Raw genomic sequence first — 15,400 nt, forward strand, 5'->3', positions numbered from 1 at the left:
GAATGCCAACATCATCACAGCTAGAGATTTGGCCTCCCTGTGTTCATATCTATAACCAACACCACCATCAAAACTCTGTCCTAAGAGTGTGTTCCACAATGTAGTAAAACGGAGAACTTTCCAAAGCACAAATTTGAAGTCACTTCTCTGTTCAAAACATAAAGTAGCTCCTCCTGTCCACTAAGAGAAAATCTAGTGTGCAGTTCAAATAAAGCCCCTGTTTCTCACCAATTCAAGCATTCCAAATCCTTCCCAGTGTGTTCCGTTCTGTGCAGAATTATTCCCTTGCAGTTGCAATTCATAGCTATATTTCTGTCTGCTTCTAGCAAGTAGCTGTGCCATCCCTACTAATCCTAAGGGTTTTTCATATCCATCTCCCAGATTAATATTCATTCATTCTCCACACCTTAACTAAGCCTATGCCATGCATGAAGCTTCATGCAACTCTCATGTACAAGTCAGGTATCCTTCCAAAACATTCCTCAATGCATTTCTTGCCCTTTCCCCTCTGTCAACACGATGTAATATAAGTCTTGTTGACATTAATTGTACTACACTTTGCTTTTCCAACACCTAATCAAGGCTGACATACAATAAAGACTCAAAATTACATATTCAAAGACTGATTTTTTTTATGTGATGAATCAAAAATATAAAGAAATCCAAACAATTCAAATGCAAAGTTACATGAATCATTACAGCATGGCCACTTTGTAACCCCCAATTAAGGTTAAAAAAAAATAGAGCTTTGCTAGCCATATTTGGAAGACCCTTTTGTGTATTCTGTTTTAAACCTGGCACGCACTCATTCCCTTGACTAAAGTGGTTCACGTAACGATGCATTTTTATTTAATTGTTGCTGCCCTGCGTATTTTCTACTACTGTATTTTTTATTCTGTTGCATATATATTGTAATCATTTTTATCTCTCACCGTGTTCTCTTCTTGCCTCACAACATGTTTTTTTAGAACACAGAACATTTGGCCTGTGAAATGTTCCACTCTAAAGCTGTTGATTACACACACACCAAACAGTTCAGGCTTTTCATTGTCCTGAAAGCTTCCAAATGGACAGAACTAGATGTTGAGTTAGAACTACAGGTGTACACTATACTTGGCCAAGTAACTACTTTCTAGGGGGGAAAGGATGGTCTTCACAAACTCACTAAACGTGTGTGTGTTTGTGTGTGTGTGTGTGTGTGTGTGTGTGTGTGTGTGTTTGATGATGGTTGATTGCCTTCAGCCAAATACATTGACAAGTACTCACCTCTTCTGCTTTCTGTCCAGAGAAATCTCTTCTCTTTCAGAGAAAGTCTACAGAGAGCTTTTGCTGTGACCGTAATAGATGTCAGGGAATTAATTCCTCTTTTTCTGACAGTTGCAGGTAGCTTTACATTTTCTGTGCAAGTACTGATTCCATAATTTCTGTTAGGTGTCTTTAACTTTAATGAAACTGTTCTCAACCTGTGGGTTGTGACCCCTTTGAGGGGGGGGGGGTCAAAGGACCCTTTTACAAAGATGACCTAAGACCGTGAGAAAACACAGATGCTTACATTATGATTCATAACGGTAGCCAAATTACAGTTGTGAAGAAGCAAGGAGAATAATTTATAGTTGGAGTCACCATAACATGAAGGGTCACAACATTAGGACAGTTGAGAGTCACTGCTCTAATGACACATGTGACACTATGTCAACACACTTGGGGCCCATTCTACTCCTTCAGGTTTGTTTCTAAGCCTTTTTACTGGGAAGAACTAATACTCACATATATAATACAAAATAAGTGTGTGTGTGTGTGTATGTGTGTGTGTGTGACAGCAAGAGAGAGAGAGAGAGAGAGAGAGAGAGAGAGAGAGAGAGAGAGAGAGAGAGAGACCTTTACTTCATTTCATAAAGAAGATGGAGCTAGGCCAAATGCTCTGGTCTTTCAATGAGTAGATCTTGAGGAAAGAGAAAATACAGAGGACATTTAAAGATTAAAATGGGTATTTGCAAACAAGTAAACCTGTGTTCTAAGCTACTCAAGATCTCTTTGGGGAGCCTAATGACACCCTATCTGAAAATAAAATGTGAAAAGTGGGACTGAGGTACGCCTTGGTGTCAGAGCACATGTCTAGCACATGGATGGCCCTCAATTCAGTGCCAAGAACTATTAACACATCACAATAGATTTATCATTAGAGTGTCCTATATCCATTCATTTAGCCATGGGATGGAGCTGGGAATGCAGATGAGGTAGTTTATGTAACATGCACAAGGCCTCGGGTTTGTAACAGAGTTCTGTATCATCCAGAACATCATTAGCACATGCCTGTAGTCTTAGCCCTAGATTCAAGTTGTGCAACAGCTGAATTGTGAGCTCACAGCCAGCCTGAGGTACATGAACACAGCAACCACATGGCTAGTCACAACTGTCCTGGATATCAGTTCCAGCAGACCTGAATCTCTCTTCTGGTCTCCTGTACCAGGACACTCACCTAGTGAACACACATACAACAGAAGGAATACACTTTTTTTTTTAAGTGTAAAGTCATTGAACAACAAAATGCACTAACAGTGCCAATCTATTGATTTTATAAAATTCACATCTGATCTGATTTCATTCACCTACTCTCCTTTTTTTTTTAGAAAAGAAACAGTTACTGATGATCTGTGCCAGGTTATTTAGACACTGACCACACACAGTTCCTTCTCTGCCCTCTTAACCTTTCATTCAATGCTCCAAGCATCATGATATTTACTAGTGCAGAGTCTAACACTGTTGCTATGTTAGATATTGTTAGATATTCCAGACATTCAAGCATAGTTTCTACTGCACTCACCAGAAAATGATTAGGTGGAGGCAGTTTCCTTAAATTCTACTATGCTGGTAACGTTCAGCCTTTCCCTACGTGGTAAAAAGGTCTTTTTGGCTCACATCAGCATCTTCAAATCTTTTGAGTAATATTTACTTTCACTGACTATAAATGTTTCAAATGCGTTATTTCATTTCCTTCTGGTATAAAGTATTGCAGCAGTCTGCTAACCCAATTGTCTCATCTTTATATGACACATTCTCCTTTTGAAGATACAAGCTCTTTGTTGTTGATGATGACTGTGGTGATGGTGGTGGCGGTGGGTTTGTTTTGTTGGAGTTAAAAATCTCACTCTGTATCTCTGGTTATCCTAGAGGACACTATGTAGACCAAGCTGCCCTCAAATTTACAAAGTTCCACCTGCCTCTTTTCCCCCAAATACTGGTGTTAAAGGCTCACAAAGAGTTCTTTTCTCTAATTTTATTAAATGTTTGGTAGTATTAGAACATTTCTTGGCACAGGTCATTCTGGGTCTGGACTATAAACTCAGAGGTCATAGGGTTGCACAAGTTTGGGCCCAAGAGTCTAAAGGCAAACACAGACTCCGAGAACACCTTTTATACCCCTGGTGATATACAGGTTGAGATTCTAAGTACTGAAAGTCATACATCACAGCAAGTACTGAGAAGAACTCACTTAACCGGAATTTCAATTGGCTGGACCATTCCTTTGGTTCGCACATGGGTTTTCCTGAATTGCTGACTACTTACTACAATAATTCTGTGATTCTCTGTGAATGTGCAGTAAGTATACACTAAATAACCTCTCTCCTTTATTTTTGGCAGTTTGGGAAATTATGCCTCACTTCATGGACACATATACTGCAAGCCTCACTTTAAACAACTTTTTAAGTCTAAAGGAAATTACGATGAAGGTTTTGGACACAAGCAACATAAAGATCGATGGACTTGCAAAAACCAAAGCAGCTTAGTTGATTTTATTCCCAGCAGAGACCCTGATGCGCGTGAAAACCTGACAGTAGATACCCCGTTGCTTGGAGATCTTACTATACATGCAGATGCTTCTAACAGCAAGCGGCAAGACACTGATTTGAGAAAATGGGGGGAGAGGGGGAAATTAAAAATTGTTTGGCCTCCTTGTCAGGAGGAGATGCCTAAGAAAAACTCTCCCCCTGAGGAAGAACATAAGGGGAATAAAGCAAAGTGGCCACCTGAGTTGGCCATCCCTGTTCCCTCAGAATTTAAAAGGGAGTCGCTGACTGAACATGTGAAGATGTTGGAAAGTCAAGGGCAAGAACAAGATTGCCTTCCTGACTTGCAGCCCTGCCAACATGTCTGTCAGAAAGAGGACGTTACAGGAATCAAAGAAATAAAAGGGTACGAGGAAAGAAAAGATGAGAAAGCAAAAGGGAAGGTGCGTGATCCACTGAAAGATGCTGAGGGGTTGAGGAATAAGAGAAGAAGTGGGAGGGAGGTTAGCGACCACAATGCGCATGCTCAGAGTGATGGTAAGGAAAAGAATGCTAGTGCTAATGAACCTGACGGTGCAGACATTTTACAAGCTACAAACACCATTGATGATGACGACGACGATGATGATGATGGTGGTGGAGGGCCAGAAAATCATAGGGAGAACTTCAATAACAATAACAATAACAATTCTGTAGCTGTCTCCTTGAATGATGGCCGACAGAAGTCAGCTATTTCAGAATGTCCTCGCCTATTACAGACAGCCAGTGAAGCAAACTATCACACACGTGGATACCAAATTAAAAAGCTTAACAGCGCATCTAGAATCTCAGAGCTACTTGGTATATTTGAATCTCAAAAGTCGTCCTCCAAGAATGTCCTAGCCTTGGCTCTGGAGCGAACAGCTGACAGAGGGACTGCAGGCAGTCCCCTGCATCAGGCACTGGAGCCAGGTTTCCAGCAGGGCTTATCAGTTAAAGGGGAAAGCCTTGCAGCTTCTAACAATGTGAAGCTTTTTGGCATTAAAGGAAACCGTGAAAATAACACAAACGTACACCTTTTTTTCTCTAACACTGTGAAAATCACTACTTTTTCCAAGAACCATAACATCCTTGGGTGTGATTTAATAGATTCTGTTGATCAACTTAAAAATATGTCATGTTTGTATTTAAGAGCACTCGGAAAAAATGTCAAGTGCTGGCATGGTGGAGCCGCAGGAGCGGCTCGGCATGGTGGGAAAATGTGTTTTGATGCTCAGAGCCAAGAGAGTGCGGCTAAGCCTGAGTTTCCCAGCGCGCAGTGCCAGGCTCCGCATCTGACTGTGGAGGAGCAGATTAAACGGGACAGGTGCTACAGCGACAGCGAGGCTGACTGAAAAGCCTTTGGCCACTTGGCAGTTCATGCTCGCTCGGTCACTGGGGGACAATGCTCTCAGAGAAAGCGCCCGGATCCTTGCTAACCTTTTGATGAATTTGTAAAGATCACGTTTCATAATCGCATCCTTCACAGCCCATTGTTTCTTGCATGGCACTCCATAACTCTTTTTTCTTCCACGGTTCACTTGAGACTAGTTTGGATCTGGATGGCACGCCGAGATGAAGCAGGGCGGCCATGTTTTCTTCTCAAATGGCCGGTGGGCTACTGTTTCGAGTGGGAGGGCTCTGTTGGTGATCATCGCCACTCTTACACCTTTTCTATAATTTCTGATGAATAAAATGTTGTCAACTGAGATGCAAACTCCTATGAATCTTTTATTTTATTTTATTTTATTTTTTATCCCCTGTCCTATATATCGTCCTACCACGTTTTTTTCCACATTTGAAAATTACTTAAGAGGCGGGCAGACGCAGTTGCTCACACGTTTAAACCCAGCACTCAAGGAAGCAGAGGCAGGCAGGCTGGGACCCATGGCAAGAGCCAAGAAATGCTGGAAACAACACCCATAGACTCTCATCAAAAAATGGTTCCAGAACATAAGCTAATCAGAAACACCACCAATAAACACGGTTTTACGTGGAAATGGGAAAACTAATGAGGCAGTCTGACACATAGAGCTTCAGAGCGCTAAGGAATGCCACACTGGGAGAAATAGTCTTCTCCCGGGAACCGCATTACCCGTCGGCCCTGGAGACTGTACTATTATGCAGTCTACGTTTGTATTAATCTTTTTAGGAATCAATCCGTACACATGTGCATACACAAGCAGGCATGTAACAGTGATTAGCAACAAAGCAAGGCCATGGATATTAAAGAGAGCAAGGAGGAGTATAATGGGAAAGTTTGGAGGGAAGAAATAAAAGTGAGAAATGATGTAATTACAGTAAAATCAAAAAATAAAAACGTAAAAACACAAATCAAGGTGAACACAAGAAAGGAAAGTTAGTCTCATTCCTTAGGATACAAAGTATCTGTTCCAATTTGTTAAGAAAGTAAGAAGATAAAAAAAGAGCCAAAGACAAAGATAGAAACAGAGGGAGAAGGCTAAGAAAGCTAGTTGAGCCTTAACCACCAAGCAAGCCATCTAACTGCATTTCCGCATGGCTTCTGCTTTAAGATTTTGCTTTAATTACTGCCTGACTTCCCTTAGTGACAAACTGTGACCTGGAAGTCTATGTCAAGTAAGCCCCTTTCTTCCCCCTGCCCTCACCAAAATAAAAAAGAAAGAAAGAAAAGAAAAGAAAAGAAAAGAAAAACATGAAAAAGGGGTTGGAGAGAGAAAGGCCATGTGTAACAATGCGTATCTAAGAATTTCAGGACTGCAGAGTAAGACCCTGGTCAATGCCAAAGTCTATGAGCCAGCCTAACAAGATCAGTGGCAGACACTGTCTCAAAAACAAGGTAGATAAAATAAAGTATGGCTTTAAAGTTTGAAAACAGAAGAAGAAGAAAAATAAACTCTTCAATTTTGGTTTTTTTTTTTCTTTTGAAAGAAAGTGGATTGAGATTGAGGAAGACACCAGCACGGACCCCAAGTTTTCAGACATCAGACATACACTCACACAATTTTTGGAGGGGCAGATATATTTTCCCCCAAAAAAACCTTTTTATTGGAAGTTCTCTGCATTTACATTTCAGATGTTATTCCCTCTCCCTCTCCCATTGCCTCCATGAATGTGCTCTCTCTCCCAACAACCCTTTCCCACCTCAGCACCTTGATTTTCACACTGGGAAAAATGAGCCTTCACTGGACCAAAGGCCTCTCCTCCCATTGATGTCAGAAAATGCTATCCTCTGCGACATACGTACCTGGGGCCATGGGTCTCTCCATGTAAACTCATTGGTTAGTGTTTTAGTCCCTGGGAGCTCTGGAATTAAGGGGTTGCAGACACTTTCAGCTCCTTCAGTCCTTTCTCTAGCTCCTTCACTAGGGTCCTTGTTTTCAGTCCAATGGTAGCAGAAACATTCTCAACTGTATCAGTATGGCTCTGGCAGAGCCTCTGAGGAGGCATCTGAATCCTGTTCCTGCCAGTAAGTACTACTTGGCATCAGTAATAGTGCTTGAGTTTATTGGGCATATGGGGTGTATCCCCAGGTGAGGCAGTCTCTGGATGATCTTTTCTCCAATTCCTGCTCCTCTATTTGTCCCTTTATTTCATCCCATGAACATTTTGTTCTTCCTACTAAGAAAGACTGAGGCATCCACTTTCTGGACTTTCTTCTTTGTGAGCTTCATAAGTTGTGTGGATGGTTTCTTGGCTATTCCAAACTTTGAGGGTTAGTATCCACTTATAAGTGAGTACATACCATGAGTGTTCTTTTCTGACTGGGTTACTTCACTCAGGATGGAACTTCAAGTTCCATCCATTTGCCTAGGAAGTTCATGAAGTCATTGTTTTTAATAGCTGAGTAGTACTCCAATGTGTATATGCATCACAATTTCTGTATCCATTTCTCTGTTGAAGGACATCTGGGTTTTTTCCAGCTTATGGCTATTATAAATAAGGCTGCTATGAACACAGTGAAGCATGTGTCCTTGTTAGATGTTGGAGCTTTCTTTATGTATATGCCCAAGAGTGGTATAGCTGGGTCCTCATGTAATATACTGCGTCCAATTTTCTGAGGAACTGCCAGACTTATTTCCAGAGGCAGTACCAGTTTTCAGTCCTACCAGCAGTGGAGGAGTGTTCCTCTTTCTCCACATCCATGGAGGGGCAGACATCTTATCTTCTATTTTCCTACATCACAGAATGATGTTTAAAACATAAATCAAACCTATACTAAGAGGAAATGTTTTTTTAATAATCTATAGTTTAAAAGCATTGTTATTGAGGATGTTTTAGTAGTTACCTTCATTAAACTATCATAGATTATGCTTTTAAGCATTCAATGAAAATTTTCAGTTCTCCTTCTAAATAGGGTAGGTTGTATATGCAGAATCAATTCAACTGAAAAATTTTAAGAAATCCCTTTAATTCTACACATTAATTTTTTTCTTACTCTAAGGAATCCATTATAACATATAATATATAATATATAATAATATAATTATTATATGTAATTACATATTATAATTAATAATATATTATATTACTACATATTTAATTGATAATATATTATATTATAACATATAATTATATATTATAATATATAATGTATAATATATTACAGATAATATATAATGTATAATATAAAGATTGTATAACTACAGTTTGTCAGGCTTTTAAAATTCATATTTGATGAGATGTTCCCCCTGTTATACAAACATTCTTTTGAAAATTTGGCTTCTAAATTATCTGCTGATTTTGTCTTTCCTTAAATACATCTGATGATTCTGAGAAAAAAAAATAGCATATGAATATGGATGAGTGGTTTCACATACATTTGGAATGTACATGCATGAAACAGACCTTACCCCATATTCTCCTACATAAACACAGACCGTTGATTTTCTATAAATATAAAACCAAAAGGCAGTCTTGGAAATAATGTCTTTTTTGAAAGTGTAGCAAATTCCCCCTTGCAAGGAAATTCTCAGATAATGCCCGAGGCCTCCACAGTATGAGCTCAGTCATGTTTCTTCAGCACAGTTCCATAGACTGGGGGGCATATTATTTTAAAGCAGGGTTAGAGTTTATTTTAAATATTAAGCTTAGGAATGAATATTAAAAAAGCCTCTCAGAGAGGGAGTAAGACAGACTCCAGGACATGGGCGTGGGCCTCTTAAAAGTTTCCATGACCTGGGATTTTAAATAACAAAATTTCAATTTCTCATGACTTCGTAAGTGCAAGTTGCAGGTCCAGGTAGAAGCAAGCAGAGATGGAGGCCCTGTAGGCCTTTCTCCTTGGCTTGTAGCTGACTGATCACTGTGTCTCTCATGATTTCTTCCCACCCAATGTATTCACACACCAGAGGACACTGGTTCTTCTATGAAGCATGGAAGGCTCCTTGGGTTATGGACCACCCATCTGACTTCCTGTAACCTTTCTTAAGTCTATACAGTCTTATTTCCAAATAAAGTAACTGTAGGTATTAGAGCATCAACAAATACATTTTATGAGGCCATAATTCAATTCATAACACACATTTCTGCCTAATTTAATAAAATACTGTGAAATTCTGCCAAGAAAATGGTAAACTATGGGGCTATCACAGCAAATTTCTTTTGAATTGAATTATTACACTCTTCACTGTTCATCATGAGTTCTTGATGACACAGCACTATTTCCATAATCACTTATGCTAAGACAACCCAAAAGTTTCTATAGAGGGAAAATTAATTCATGAAAACTCATGACATGATATCTTGATGTACAGTTACTTAAAACAAGTGATCATTCTCAAAATTTCACTAAAGTCCCTGTGTGGGACTTTGCCCACTTAATCTTTGTAGCAGAGAGATTTTTGTGCACTTACATATAAAGTGTAACATTAGAATAGGCTAATATCTGCATCACTGAAAGGATTAATGCCTCTGTTCATAATTCATGTAAGTATGGTGATGGCTCACATTTCATTTGAAGTTTAAAATAGTGTGCTTAGAGGATCAATAAAAGAAAAATGCCTCTAACTTTGTAAGCCCCACTGGCTCAAAGACACATAATTTCCTTGACCACTGGGGCCTGTTCATGTAACGAAACAAGCTTAGGTTTTCACAATCAGGACGGCACCAATTTCACAGGCTGTGTGTTTGATCACGCTGAGGTGGGAAGTACTCGGGTAGGTAGGGGGTATATCAGGATGTATTCTTTTTTCTTTTACTTTTTTACTTTGTAATTTCACATCATGTACCCCAATCTTACTCATCTTCTCCTCCCTTAATACTCACCCATGTAATCCCCTCACCAACAAAGAAAAAAAATTCTCACTGTGGAAGCTACAGTGTGTCAAGGTGTATCTCACAGTACACCCTTTTGCCCACACTTCTTTGCCTGCGAATGCTCATTGCAATGACTTGTTGGTCTGGTTCGAAGCCTCTGGCTTCTGCTACACTGTCAGTACTGAAATCTCACCAACACTCCTCTTGGATAGCCTATTGTTGCCCTGTGTCATGGAGATCCTGTAGTTTTGGATCTGTACGATTGAGCCCTTCATGTGTTCCAGAAGATCATTGATGGGTAGATGTTGGAGTGGTACAATTTAGAGCCCTGGATATGGGCCTGAGAAGTTGGAAAGTCTGCTCTCACACTCAACATGGTCCCTAGCTACCCCCACCATCAGGGCCAGCTCTATTCTGTTGTCCAGGCAAGGGGCAGGGCCCACTCCCCCAAGTGTTGTAGCCAGTAAAGGACATGGCCAGTTCTTCCACTCTCCTGACCCCAGCGACAGCTCTCCTGTTTGTCATAGATGGAAAGGGACTAGGGAGGAGGGAATCTCTGCCTTATCTATCCATTCCACTTTACAGGGTCAGTTCTCCTGTGCTTATATCCATAAACATGTGCTTACACCCATATCCACACCAGCCTTACTGTGCTACCCAGGTAGGGTGTAGCGAGTACTTTCCCAGTACTACAGCAGGTAAGGGACAGCGTCATCTTTCTTGCTTTCATGATCCTACATTCAGCTCTCCCTCCAGCCCTCCAGCCCCACAGCCTTCCAGCCCCACAGCCTCCCAGCCCTTCAGCCGTAGGTGGCAAAAAGCAAGGGTTGGTGAGGGAATCTCTATTGACGACCATGCTATGGAATGGCAGACAAGTTGCAGGGCCAGCTCTCCCATGCTCACACCTTTTGGGGCCATCTTACCCACACACCTAACTTCAGGAACAGCTCTATTCATGCTGCCCAGGTCAGATGGAGGGCCGGCTCTCCCCAGTGCTATAGTAGGTAAGGAGCAGGGATAGGTCTACTGCTCTCAGGACCCATTTGAGGTCAAATCTCCCACCCACCATCAATGATGATGGTAAAAAGGAAGGGGAGAGGATCTATTCCTCAATGGTGTTGCTTCACAGCAGAAAAGAGGCAGAGCAGCTGAGCTAGCCCTAGAAGTGGGGGTTGCAGATGAACCAGCCCTTAGTATATGGATATGAGATTCAGGATATATTCTTGCCTCTGATTGGAAGAGGTAGGAAGTAGAGAGCCTTGTAGTCTTTGCCTTTATAAGTCCCTAGGTAATGCAATTTGGCACCTTGGAATCCTGGGTATGGACCTGCCCAGTGCTTAATAAACCCTGCTTTAAATTAGACTTAAAAAAAAAAAAGTAATTGTATTAATGTTTTCCAGTGGGATTAACAATACCAAATTCTTTTTTTGAAAAATACTCCTAAGTTGCAAATGGCATTCTATCATTACTGTTTGCTAAGTTGCCCTTTCTGGCTGATATGCCGGAATTTACAAAAATTCAAATATGCTTTAACAAGTTACTAATGAGATCGTTTGTATCATGACACAATTCTTTCAGCTAAATATCAAACTTAGTAACTAAACAAGAAAAAAATTCAGTGACTTCTTATTGTTACATGGAGAGCATTATTTTGCTTTGGTTGTCAAAACAAAGTACCGCAGACTGAGTGAGGGAAACAATACAAATGTGTTAAATTCTGGAGGCTAGAGGTTTGCGAGATCAATCTGTCTTCAAGAGTGGCCTCTTCTGAGGTCACATCCCTCTCATCTTGGTCTTACTTTGCATGGTGCTATGTCTAACTTCATTGTCATGGTCAGGGTTGAGTCAAGTATTTCCCGGCTCTTGCCTCTGATCCTGAGAACTGAAAATCAGGGCTTATGGCTACTTACCAGTGTAGAGAGGCAATCTTATTTGAATCAGAGCAAAGATCCAGGTGGAAGAGAGATAGCTGTGGAGAATGACATGAATGGGAATACTCAAGGGTCCTGAGCTGTAGCCTGGGCTCGTATCTTGATGGTGTATGGGAGGCAGAGTTGGATTAACTCTTAAGGAAGCAGGCAAGAGTATGGAAGGAATGATCTACTCTTTGGAGGTCAGAACGCCATGACTCTAACTCAGAGACATTCTTTTCAGAAGAAAGCCTAAAGAGTGGCTAAAATGATGTTGGCCTTTCTAATGCTCTCAGGAAAATGGGAGGTAGGGTCAAAAACCAACTATAAGGGCTTTTAAGGCTGTCAATACCTGTCTAACCACCTAAACCTATGGGTAAAAACTTAATCATTATTTATATATTTAAATTTATATATTGACATGGTAAAATTTATATATCCATATATTCTTGTGTCTGGAGAGAAAGGTGGAGTGGACACTCGCAAGCCCATCTCTGTTGCTTGTAGCCACATGTCTAGTGCTCACTGCAAGACAGAAGAAGGGATCAGGGGTTCATGCCTGGAGAAAATTGGTTCTCATTCTGTTAGGAGCCTTGATCTGATCCTCTAAAACTCTTCATTTAGACAGGGGCTTTTATTTAAATTCCTTCATAATTTGAACTAGTGTTGATGTGAAATAGGGGAAGGTCAAGGGAGAAGTGGGAGGGGAAGAGAGAGATGTGGAAATCATATACATACAAGACTTAGGTGTGAGATTCTTTTAAAAAGTAGGTTGCACTTCAGTGCCTTGGCTGGTTGACGTTGTTGCTCTTCCCATGAAGTTGCAAATCTCTTTCAGTCCTTTCTCTAGCTCTTTCATTGAGGTGAAGAGGGTGATTGAGAGAAAGAGCACCTTCATGGAAGGAAGTTGAGGGGGAGGAAAGGAGGAAGTGGGGGAACATAACATTTGAAATGTAAATACAGAAAATATCCAATAAAATTGAAAAAAAAGAAACTCAAATTTATGAACATATCAATTTAAAAAATAAGTAAGTTACAAAAAATAATCTTAAATATGAATCTTAGAGTGGCACAACTGTTCCCCATCACTGCTAGTTTTGAAACTTATAATGATTAGCACTGAAATAATGGGACAATGGCTTTTTCACAATGCAGTGATGCTCAAAAACACATACGTACCACCCATTGTCAAAGGTGTAGCCAATGTGTGCATCTGGGAACGTTCCTCCAGACAATTTCCTAATGCACCTCTAGAGTAATGTGTAAGGGCATATTAATTTTTCAGAAAACTTGAAGAAAAAGAATATGTCTCAGCTGGTTGGTTGTTACCTGCTGACTGGCTGGTTCTGGCCAGTTGTAGAACAGGGAAGATTTTCTATCACCAAAGTAGAACCTTCAAAAAGTAATCACAGTTTTTTAACCCGAAAGATCTCACTCTCCCCTCCCCATTTCTCTCATAACTAAGGATGATTTCTAAACTTAAGAGTCATTTAAAAATCTTTAACTAATAAGATTAGTAGAACATCTGTTCTCAAAATATTGATTGATGTTAAAGCCACAAACTACCTACCGATACTCAGATTCAAATTAGTGAATCCAGGAAAACATGGGGAATTGCTAAGGAATGCAGAGCCCCAGTCTCCAGGAAGTTAGAAGATATTTCTGGATATTAGCCTCATTGTGGATACTGCAGTCTGTTGAGTATTGTGGAGATTTCCAAAGGTGTTGGACTGGGGCTTATGAACGGTAGCAGGACGTATAGTTCAGATAATGGATGTCCAAAAAGATGAAGTGGAGCCTAGCTAGGATGAAGGTTAGAAGTTCATGGACATCCTGATGATCCAGGAGGGACCATATAGTGTGAAGTTTCTTGATCGTTTGCCCTGAGCTGCACCTCTCCAGACCCTGGTTGAATCAAGTAGGTCTTAGGGGCTAGACTCCCATCTTTCCTGGCCAACTGGTTTCTTTCATGGGCTAATCTCCTGCATACTTCACTTGCCTGCCTCATCAGAACCAATTAAGTCCTGTGGCTAATTTAAGCCTAAATTATTTTGAGAAAATTTGAAACTCACAAACATTTGTATATAAATGAAATGGTAGGGGGAAAACTGTTGAAATATCTATAGGTTGATATTATCATTTAGTATATCACTTTCTCAGACAGTAAAAACAATAGGACATGGATAGAAAGCTATGAGAGTTTTCACTGTGGCATCATCCAGCCATTCCACCAACATTTATCTAGCCATTGATATGTGTAGGGAGAGCGAATAAGAAAAGAAAATTGTTAAATCATAATCTGTCCCACAAGAAAGGCATTCATATAATGAAAGAAATTACAGTGTTGCATATAGATCTGAGAATCTCAGAAAACTTTGTGTGTTTGTTTGTTTGTTTTGCTGTTTACTTATTTCTTAAAAGAAAATGGTTGTGCAAATTATTTGAGGTTTGTAAAACAACCTCAATCTTTTGTCTTTCTTGAAACAGTATTTTTATTTAGTCTTTGAGAGTTCCAAACAACTTACTTTGATCATTCTCCTCCCCAATCCTTCTCGATCCTTCTCCACCTCCTGACTCTCCAGGCTTCACCGCACACACTTTCTTTAAAGCCTTAAGAATGGAAGAGAGCCAGGTCTTGCTCTAGCTCTGGCTGCCCAGGAAGTCACTGTTGACCAGGCTAGTCTGCAGACCTCTGCCTCCTAAGTGCTGGAATCAAAAGCATAAGGCCTCATGCCTGGAAGGTTGGGTATCATTACTTAATCATAAGTTTTGAGTGTACCATTTATGGTGCCCAGTGATGATTCCTCTTCAAAACTAAAGGCTTTCTTCGAAAAGCCTAAGATTGTGGTTCAAACCTTAGACCTCTTAGGCCTCTTAGCAAGATTGCTTCTCCTGATAAGAGCAGTCTATCCAGTGTGGCCTTCACGAGGACAATCATCATTGCAAAGACAATTCAACAGAATTCAACTCAGATGCCCTGTAAGGCCAGCTGAGGCTTCCTTTGAGATGCTACTCTACTAAACTTCAATCTCTTCTTTTCTCATAATAGCAAGACCACAAAGTCCAATAAGCTTCCTTTACATTCATCTCTGGCTTAAATTCCAGTCCTTGAAAAACCAAGTATGGACTTTCTTCTGTGGTTGGTTATTTTAGAAAGAAATCATTTTCGGCCTGACTGGCAATGGACACTAGGGGGCAGTGTTAAAACTCTTAGCTAAGTACACTCTGTGGTTAGGATGGTTAAATACATGTCACTTGGTGACATGTATCAAATATTTAAGATAACTAAGAAAGTATCAGACTTCCTGCCCAAGGCCAGGCCCAGCCCAGTATCCCACAAGCTGCTGGGTTCCCAGAAGAGCCTGAGGAGGGCTCTCACTCCTGAGCCCAAGGGCTAGTCCACACTCTATTCCAGAGAGGCTGCCTGGAACTCTCAGGGCCTAGGTG

At 40.5% G+C, this 15,400-nt stretch overlaps 1 protein-coding gene across 2 annotated transcripts in view; it reads left to right on the forward strand.

Moving 5' to 3' along the window:
• XIRP2 (xin actin binding repeat containing 2) overlaps window positions 1-5,515 on the forward strand; it is an 81,795-nt gene extending 76,280 nt beyond the window's left edge. The window contains exon 9 of one of the 2 annotated variants that reach the window (XM_080927731.1): window positions 3,643-3,781. Coding sequence is in view for 1 of the 2 variants with exons in the window: in XM_080927732.1 (XP_080783858.1) it covers window positions 3,643-5,161 (1,519 nt within the window). In the remaining variant the exon portion in view is untranslated. Of the gene's footprint in view, window positions 1-3,642 lie in introns of both variants that reach the window. The other variant, XM_080927732.1, reaches the window with a different exon arrangement.
• The last annotated feature ends 9,885 nt before the right edge of the window (window positions 5,516-15,400 follow it).

This window comes from Micromys minutus, assembly GCF_963924665.1.
Source record: "Micromys minutus genome assembly, chromosome: 13".
Taxonomy (NCBI): Eukaryota; Metazoa; Chordata; class Mammalia; order Rodentia; family Muridae; genus Micromys; species Micromys minutus.